The following is a 10,000-nucleotide window of genomic DNA, read 5'->3' as shown; positions in this document are numbered from 1 at the left end:
GTCCCGGAACACACACGTGTAGTTCAAACGCTCAGACTCTTTCATCTCCTGCGGAGAGAGGGAATGAGGGGGAGAGAGAATGCGTGAGAGAGATAGATAGAAGGAGGGTTAGAGAATGACAGAGAGAGAGAATAGATAAATAAGACAGACCACACACCATAATGAACTATGATTCCCCGTCCTTCACATGAAAGTACAGAAAAGGAGAGAAAAGTTAAAAAAAAAAGAGCTAATACTTTTTTATTGATTGACTAACTGATTGATTAATTAATTCATCTTTGGGCCTTTTTCTGCCTGAAGGTGAGGCTGACAGGGTGGTCCAGGCTGTGTGTTTCTGATTGATTGATTGATCACCTGATTGATTGATTGATTGATTTGGGCCTCTTTCTACCTGAGGGTGTTTAAAGGTGAAGGTGACACACTGGTCCAGCCTGTGTGTGTCTGATTGATTGATCACCTGATTGATTGATTGATTGATTGATTGATTGATTGATTGATTGATTGATTTGGGCCTCTCTCTACCTGAGGATGTTTGAAGGTGAAGCTGACAGGCTGGTCCAGGTGGTGTGAATCTGGGTTGCTGACGCAGGCCGTCACCACGTTGGAGATGATCTGGAGGCTGACCTCCACCTTCTGCTCCTGCTGCTCCTTCCTCCTCTCTGCCTGCATCTCCTCCCTCAGGGCCTCAAAGGAGGAGGCCGAGGTGGAGTTCAAGCTCTTATAGCTGACCAGAGCCGCCACCGTGAAACCTGGAGAGGAAGAAAGCAAAAGACGTGTGTGAGAGAGTGAGGGAGAGGAGGTTTGCCCTGTGTTCAGTGTGTCTTTGTCAGTGCACGCGTGTGTGACAGTGTGTGTGTGTCTGTGTGTGTGGGTGTGAGTAGGTGTGTGAGTGTGTGTGTGTGTGCGTGTAGGTGTGTGTAGGTGTGGTGTGTGTGTGTGTGTGTGTGTGTAGGTGTGGTGTGTGTTTGTGTGTGTGTGTCTGTGTGTGTGTGTTTGTGTGTGTGTGTACCTGGATAAGTGCCGTTGCCGGCTGCAGTTTCCCAGCTGGTCTTGAAGGAGGCGCTCTCTGTGGTCAGCAAGACCGACCCGGTGGGAGGGGCTTTACCTCTTTTCACTGCAAGCTCCGCCTCTGATTCCAAAAATAGGCACAGACAAGTTGTTGAAGGACATCGACAGACAGAGAGAAAGCCCCATACAGAGACATCAGTAACTTCACTAATATCACACTTTGATCCATGACCTACAAGTCCTGCCTATATTTACAAGAGAGAGAGAGAGAGAGAGAGAGAGAGAGAGAGAGAGAGAGAGAGAGAAGAATATCAGGCAGTATGATTCGATTGCCATCAAATACTGAAAGGTTCTTGAAGTTTATTTGATTAAACATATTGTTCAGTATTCTGTGTGATACCTGTGTGTGTATACAGTATGTGTGTGTATGTATGTATGTAGTATATGTGTGTGTGTGTAGGTGTATATTATGTTTTGTGTGTGTGTGTAATGGTTGTTTGTTAGTTTTCTGTGTGTGTGTGTGTGTGTGTATGTGCGTGTGCGTGTGCGTGTGCGTGTGTGTGTGCGTATGCGTAAGTGTATCCATGTATGTGTGTCTGTAGGAGTATATTATGTTTTTGTGTATGTGTGTGTGTGTGTGTGTTTGGCATACATGTAACATGTATGTGTGTGTGTGTGTGTGTGTGTGTGTGTGTGTGTGTATGTGTGTGTGTACTAGTAGCACCTGTGTGCTGTGACTCCATCTTGGTGCGGTTCTGTTTCAGTTGGGGTCCAATCAGCATCATGGCTTTCTCCATCAGGGTAAGCAGGCCTGTCACTTGGCTGTTGTCGTCCATGCATTGGCTAGAAGACAGGAACTCATCTGTCCCAGTCAGCACATCCTACACGAGAGATAGAGAGAGAGAAAGAAGAGAAGAGAGAAGAGAAGAGAGAGAGAGAGAAGAGAAGAGAGAGAGAGAGAGGTGTGTAAGTCTGTGGATGAGAGCTGTGCGTGTGTGTGTGGGTATTAAATACAATTGAGCAGGTACATGTGTGTGTAAAGGAGAGCAGTATGTGTGTGTGTGTTTGTAGGCGTGAGTGTGTGAATGTGAGTCATGTGGTTTTGTGTGTATGTGTGGTTGTGTGTGTGTGTGTGTGTGTGTGTGTGTGTGTGTGGTTGTGTGTGTGAGTGTGTGTGGTTTTGTGTGTGTGTGTGGTTGTGTGTGTGTGGTTTTGTGTGTGTGTGTGGTTGTGTGTGTGTGTGTGTGGTTGTATGTGTGTGTGGTTGTGTGTGCGTTACCTCGAGTAGCCCATGTCCTGTGTGGCTTGAATCTCCATCCCCGTTTCTCAGTTTCTTACAGTTCTGTCTCATCATCGCCCAGAGACGCCCTAAACATCCCTTGGCCTACAACACAGGCATGGAGGACAGACAGATAAGTGGAGGAAGGAACAGGTGAGGAGAGAGAGAGAGAGAGAGAGAGAGAGAGAGAGAGAGAGAGAGATAGAGAGAGAGAGAGAGAGACGGTAAGGATGGATAGACAAACAGGTGAGGACAGGCACAGACAGGTGAGGAGAGACAGATGGGGGACAAATGTGGAGAGAGAAACAGGAGAGACAGACCCTTTGAACAAGAAGTTGTGTGCAATTAATGCCAGTATTCTAGGCTGTCAGTCACTGAATCCATGTCTCTCTGTCTCATTTCATCACAGACACTTACACAGCAGTTTCTAAAAGCACCCCATGAAGATGGAGAAAGAGAGAGGGAGAGAATAAAGAAAAGAGAGAGAGAGAAGAAAGTAAAGGAGCGAGAGAGAGAAGAAAAGAGAGAGAGACAGAGAATAAAGAAAAGAGCGAGAGAGAGTGAAGAAAAGAAAGAGAGAATAAAGAAATGAGTGAGAGAGAATAAAGAAAAGAGAGAGAGAGAAGAAAAGAAAGAGAGAGAGAGAGAATGAAGCAAAGAGAGAGACAGAGAGAGATAATAGAGAAAAGAGAGAGAGAGAGTGAATAAAGAAAAGAGAGAAAGAGAGTGAAGAAAAGAAAGAGAGAGAGAGAGAATAAAGCAAAGAGAGGAAAAGCCTTGCTTCTGTACCTGCTCATCTGAGCCTCCGTCATCATACCCGTCACAGGTGAGCTCTAAAAAACACATGTGGTATTAAGAAAAGGATCATGGGTAAAATACATGGTACGGTAGCAAGACTGCCTGACTTTCTCAACAGAATGGCACGGCACCAGCTAAGTACTGTATATACGGTTGGAGAGACAGAGACACTACTCACTTGTGCACCTGCCCTGTTTGTTGCCATAGTTAGTGTGACCACGACGACATGCACAGGTGTAACTTCCCTGTGTGTTTGTGCAGTTGCCCTCTGACTCTGAGCCGCAGATGCCTGGGTCTGGGTCACACTCGTTTATGTCTGAAAGAGACAGAGAGAAGGAGAGAGAGGGAGAGACAGAGAGAAGGAGATAGAGAGAGGGAGAGATAGAGAGAAGGAGAGAGAGATTGTGACTTATTATCTTCATTGTATTTCTCTTGATGTATACTTTATGTTTTTGTTTTTGTCTTATTTATTATAATTTATGTTTCATGCGTTGGCAATACCATGCGCACAGTCATGCCAATGAAGCTCATTGAATTGAATTAAGAGAGACGGTGGCCAAATAAGAAGGAAACACATGCAGATAGATGGATGAGGAAAGTTAGGAACTACAATCCTTAAATAACAGAAGATATTATTTTGAATTTGCCCCTCTAAATTATCATGATGACTGCATGACCAAAGTTTCGGGAAATACAGCCCTGGTTGATTAAAGTCATTTTAATAGAGTTCTGTGGAAAAGAAGTCTGTCCAGTACGTTAACAGCCGTGCCCCTAACCATGCTAGCAGCCATAGCTTTTATAGTGACTGTTAGCTTTTAGCGATTAGCATGCCTGTTTCCAATCCTAAATCACCCAGACCTGAGGCCACAGTCATTCTGCAGAACTCCACCTAGAAGAACCACACTCTCACCTTCACAAGGGTCACTGAGGTTGTTGCCGTGGTTCCTGAACCCTTCTGGACAGGCACAGGTGTAACTGCCAGGTGTGTTTGTGCAGGTGCCGTTTGGGCCACAATTAGAATGAATGTCAACACACTCATCCATATCTGCTCCAGAACACACACACACTCACACACAGACACACACATGCACGAACACACACACACACACACACACACACAGAGAAATACTCTCTCACACACACACACAGAAATATTCTCACACACACACACACACACACACACACACACACACACACACACACACACACACACACACACACACGCACACACACATGCACACTCACATATTACAGTTTTTCCCTGCAAAGGCTTACACACTGTCACACTTTTCAGAACTATCTAAAGATCATTTTTTCAGAACTCTACACATAATTCATTAAACTGCACACACAAAAATGCAAAAGACCACAAATGTCCTGCAAAATGAAACATTCATTTCAAAATATTTTGTGTCGAATGGTAAACACAGCTATTCATATGATTAGACTTTTTCAATCACTAAGTACAAACATAAATCTGACAGCAGTGGGAATACAAGTCTACTGGTGTAGGCAGATCAGATTGTGCCATGCCCTCTCCAAATAGGATCAGGGGCCTCTCACACACACACACACACACACACACACACACACACACACACACACACACACACACACACACACACACACACACACACACACACAGGATCAGGGGCCTCACACACACACACACACACACACACACACACACACACACACACAGGATCAGGGGCCTCACACACACACACACACACACAGGAGCAGGGCCTCTCTCTCACACACACATACACACACAGGATCAGGGGCCTCACACACACACACACACACACACACACACACACACACACACACACAGGATCAGGGGCCTCACACACACACACACACACACACACACAGGATCAGGGGCCTCACACACACACACACACACACACACACACACAGGATCAGGGGCCTCACACACGCACACACACACACACACACACACACACACACACACACACACAGGATCAGGGGCCTCACACACACACACACACACACACACACACACACACACAGGATCAGGGGCCTCACACACACACACACACACAAAGGATCAGGGGCCTCACACACACACACACACACACACACACACACACACACACACACACACACACACACACACACACACACACACAGGATCAGAGGCCTCACACACACACACACACACACACACACACAGGATCAGGGGCCTCACACACACACACACACACACACACAGAATCAGGGGCCTCACACACACACACACACACACACACACACAGAGAATCAGGGGCCTCACACACACACACACACACACACACACACACACACACACAGGATCGGGGGCCTGTACTACGAAGCAGGATTTTGAGGTTTGCGAGGTATCTTCAGGTGTACCATCTTGATTTTCACGACGGTGGTTCACCTTTTACTGGGGTACATCGCCATGGTAACTAATGCTGCGTACTGTACCTATCCTGCTCTGGAGCAGGTTATTTTCGAGATAACAGACGTAGAGAAGCTCTCTTTGAAAATGGCGTCCCTTTCCTGAGAGATCCCGTGAACCTCAGTGCATTGATACAGAGAGGCCGGTAAACACCGCCAGGGTTGCAGCCTAAAGAATGACCCTAATATTGACTTACATCAGAATGCATCTAAGCAACCCATACATTTAATGCAATACACAATTGTGATTATAGTCAAATCTACTCATGCCTTCAAGTGTAGGCTTAAGTGCACCCTAAAATATGTTTTTTTGTAAACTAAATAATATGACTGAACAGTGAATCCTGGTGTTAATATTGATACAATTTGCATTGCTATGAAAATGTAATGGGTTGAAAATGGCTCAACACGCCATCTACTGTTTAAAATCATTCTGAACCCGGGAAGGCCTGATGATGTAGAGTCGTCTGTTTGGTTCATCATGATCTTCTCAGTCTAGTCAACTCTGACTGGGTTGAATTAACGAGTTGATGACACCGTCCTGACATCGCTTCTGCGTGACTATGCAGGTTAGAGTGACAGGTTTCAGAAATTGTGTGACCTTAGCAGTGGGAATAAAGTCTACTGGTGTAGGCAGATCAGATTGTGCCATGCCCTTCCCAAATAGGATCAGGGGCCACACACACGCACACACACACACACACACACACACACACACACACACACACACACACACACACACACACACACACAGGATCAGGGCCTCTCTCACACACACACACACACAGGATCAGGGCCTCTCTCACACACACACACACACACAGGATCAGGGCCTCTCTCTCACACACACACACAGACACACACACAGGATCAGGGCTGGATACCATGGACACATTGATTATTGATTATTGGTATTTGCCTCATAGTCTAGACCTCAGGTAATCACGTCACTTTCTGTAGCCATCAAAGAGATAGAGATAAGAAAGTCTTCTAGAAACAAGTAGGTGATGGTCGCTATATAAGAGCCCTTACCTTTGCTAGTTATGGGCACAAAACTCCACAATACCTCTTTAAATACTTCCATTCACTTTGCTCAAATTGAGAGTGACTGTGATATATGGACCCAAAAGGCAGGAGTCCCGGACATGGATTAAGCCTAGTCCAAGACTAAAAGAGAACTTCAAGGAAGATCTCTACTGAGCTTTTAGTCTAGGCTAGAACTAGTCTTAATCCACGTCTGGAAAATCAGCCCTAACCCACCATGATACCTCTTTTAAATACTTCCAATCACTGCGCATGTGTGTGTGAATGTGACAGAGAGACAGAGTTAAGAAAGTAATTTTATGAGCAGTTTTTCTCCATCCCAAAAATATTCTAGAAACAAGTCTGTGGTGGTCGCTATATAAGAGCCCTTACCTTGGCAATGTGAGTAATCTGCTGGAAACCCCTCCCCCTTTGAGGATCTGTATCCTGGATGACAAGTGCAGTAGTAGCTGCCTGGTGTGTTGGTGCAGTTGGCACCCAGACCACAGATCGGAATCAGAGAGGCACACTCATCTACATCTTCATCTGTAGGAACATTCAAACAATGAATGTACTAAATTGTCTTATGATTATATAATTGTACTAAATGTATGAAATTACGTATTTAAATATATCAGACAGGTGGTTGCAATGAAAAGAAAACCAGGTGTTGACCACTGCTTCTATTCTATTCTATTCTCCTCTGAACACATGACAATCATTAACAAACAAACAGTTACTGGCTGGTGAAGATCTATCTATATCAGATCTGTTTCCTCACACACACACACACACACACACACACACACACACACACACACACACACACACACACACACACACACACACACACACACACACACACATTACCCATTACACACTGACACACATTATACACACATATACACGCATACACATTACCCTTTACACACTCACACTCACACACACACACGCTCACCCACACACATACACAAATCACACAAACACACACACAGAGCTACGCTATTGGGGTTCCCACGGTCATGAAATTCTGGAAAAGGGATGGAATTTGAAAATCCAGGCCTGGAAAGATCATTCATTAGAAGTTTTGGAAAGTCATGAAATTTGAATATGTTGTATGTAGGTCTCTCATTAAATCAATGATGTTATTGTACTCAAACTCTAAAATGAAACTCTTTCATACCACTACATTCACATCAAGTTACTGTGAAACAAATCAGATACAGTTTTAAATGCTGGACATTTTTCAAAGCAAACATTGTCGTTAAATAGTCTTTATCCATGGTTGTTTTATCATGTGTGTGGTGGTAGTTGGTCCAGCATCCATACCTCCACACCCAACAAAGTAACCTAACCAATATAACAACTGCCCAACCCTAGATCCTGAGCAGCAGGATACAACAACAAAGCTGCCTCTCTCTCTCTCTCTCTCTCTCTCTCTCTCTCCCCCTCTTTCTCTGTCTCTCTCCCTCCCTCTTTTTCTCTCTTTCCTTCGCCCCTCTCGCTCTCTTCCTCTCTCTCTCTCTGTCTCTCTACCTCTCTCTCTCTCTCCCTCCCTCCCTCCCTCTCTTTCTCTCTCCTTCCTCCCCCTCTCTCCTTTGTTTCACTGGGGTTTTCAAGCAGGCACCTACCTTATCACAGCAAATACAAGACACACATCTCCATTCAAAACACACTCAGACAAATGAAGCTGATTGGTTTTAATTGCCTTAGGTAAGTCATTCAATAATAGTCTCTTGATTGGTTGATTGAGTCCTACTCATGTGGTAGCTTGTCCAGCATCCTTACCTTCACATTGTCCGTTGCATCCCTCTCTGCCTTCTCCATGCACATGCACTCCAGGGCTCAGACAGAGGCCTGTGAGACACAGACACACACTCAGTGAACATGGATATGTGTGTGTCTGTCTGTCTGTCTGTCTGTCTGTCTGTCTGTCTGTCTGTCTGTCTGTCTGTGTGTGTGTGTGTGCGTGTGCGTGTGCGTGTGCGTGTGCGTGTGCGTGTGCGTGTGCGTGTGTGTGTGTGCGTGTGTCTGTGTGTCTGTATGAACACTTTGTGCTCCCCAAACAGCTGCTATCAGGAAACATCCTTAATTATCTGAACACTAAAACCTTCATCACTACAACTCAGGTGCAAAGGGCAATTTAAGTGTTCCAAAATGTTACACAATATTGCTTCAGTTATAATAATAAAACATAAAAAATCCCAATATGTTCCTATGCATTCTATCTGTCCTGACTGTGCTGCTTCAGAGTCTGTAAGTGTGTAAACCCCTATAAGTCCTGCCTGAGACCTGACAATAACACAACACCTCCATATCTCTAGGAGTAATGTGAAAATAAAATAAAATAATACATAAGCCCCCATAATACCTGACAATAACACAACACCCCCATATCTCTAGACACAGAAGGACTAATGTGAAAAGCTGCCGCATTTAAACCCTGATGACCAGCACAGGGTAATTTAATTTAGGTTATTTGCACTTACACATATTTTCCAGTAGGGGGCCAGGGTAGGAAATTTACATATTTTTTGGGGGGCAATTTTTGCCCCCACTTACTGAAATCCAGGGGCATTTAACACAAAATTGGGGGCACTTTTAGAAACTTGTGAAATAACATTTAACCTTTGTTCAAAATTATAAACACACTTATTTAGGCTTACAGTATATGAGCAATTGTCATCAAATGGCAATAATAAGACTTAGGCAGTAGTCTACAAATTCAAAGTGTTTTCTTAGATTTTTTGAACAAAAACCAAACAGAAAACATAAATCAGACAATCATATTCAATTTTATTCTTATTTCTTTGTGGTTATTGATTGTTATTATTACATTTTTTAAACAACTATTAACAATAGTTTTTTCTTATGGATTTTTGTGTTACCTTTAATCATGTTGTACCTACCATAGTAGGCCTACAGGAAATACAGATAGGACTGGTTAGCTAGCTTGCAAGCAAGCCTTTGTAGCTAACTTGCAAACAAGCCTTTGTAGCTAATGCACTATCAGAGCTAGTTAACGTTAGCTAACTATCATTAAACTAGCTAAACCGAACTGAATCATTTCTAAAATTATTATTACTAGTTATCATTCACCGTAGGCGATGGTGTGTTGCTTGACGCCTGATGACGAAAGGCCATGTATTTCTGTATGTTTTCGCTCCCCTTGATGAAGTCAGCAGAATAATTCGCCTGTGCTGGATTTACAACGACTTTGGCAAGTCGTTGTCCACAAGTCCGACATGCCTTAAAAAAAATGTGGCTCTTTTTTTCGTCTTCGTCATCCTCCACCCCAAGCCAATCTAGCGTCCAGTTTTCGACGGTCGCTGGGTGTGTGAATTTTATCTTTTGGAACCTGAGATGGTGACAGAGACTGTGTTTGCTCATCCTCATTTCTCCTCACTCTCGCAGTCACAGGTCTGATTAAGAAGCGCTCCAAATATTTTT

General features: G+C 44.1%; 1 protein-coding gene and 1 long non-coding RNA gene across 8 annotated transcripts in view; both read right to left on the bottom strand.

Moving 5' to 3' along the window:
- LOC105895829 (adhesion G protein-coupled receptor E5) overlaps positions 1 to 10,000 on the bottom strand; it is an 82,016-nt gene that overhangs the window by 7,516 nt on the left and 64,500 nt on the right. For 3 of the 7 annotated variants that reach the window (XM_042703660.1, XM_042703663.1, XM_042703664.1), the window contains 7 exons: positions 3,264 to 3,401; positions 3,077 to 3,120; positions 2,288 to 2,392; positions 1,733 to 1,889; positions 1,010 to 1,129; positions 523 to 749; positions 1 to 48 (listed from right to left, as the gene is read on the bottom strand). The exon at positions 1 to 48 is cut by the window's left edge and continues 114 nt beyond it. The exons of 3 other annotated variants lie outside the window; for them this stretch is intronic. In XM_042703660.1, the coding sequence (XP_042559594.1) occupies positions 1 to 48; positions 523 to 749; positions 1,010 to 1,129; positions 1,733 to 1,889; positions 2,288 to 2,392; positions 3,077 to 3,120; positions 3,264 to 3,401 (839 nt within the window). The remainder of the gene's footprint in view (positions 49 to 522; positions 750 to 1,009; positions 1,130 to 1,732; positions 1,890 to 2,287; positions 2,393 to 3,076; positions 3,121 to 3,263; positions 3,402 to 10,000) is intronic. One more of the 7 variants, XM_042703661.1, reaches the window with a different exon arrangement.
- LOC122128818 overlaps positions 6,950 to 10,000 on the bottom strand; it is a 4,752-nt gene continuing 1,701 nt past the window's right edge. Inside the window, exons 2-3 of the long non-coding RNA XR_006151636.1 lie at positions 8,339 to 8,407; positions 6,950 to 7,096 (exon numbers count right to left, since the gene is read on the bottom strand). This is a non-coding gene — a long non-coding RNA (uncharacterized LOC122128818). The remainder of the gene's footprint in view (positions 7,097 to 8,338; positions 8,408 to 10,000) is intronic.

The sequence above is a fragment of the Clupea harengus genome, chromosome 24 (genome assembly GCF_900700415.2).
Source record: "Clupea harengus chromosome 24, Ch_v2.0.2, whole genome shotgun sequence".
Lineage (NCBI taxonomy): Eukaryota > Metazoa > Chordata > Actinopteri > Clupeiformes > Clupeidae > Clupea > Clupea harengus.
Note: the sequence above shows the minus strand (reverse complement) of the source record. Positions and strands in the feature narration are given on the sequence as shown.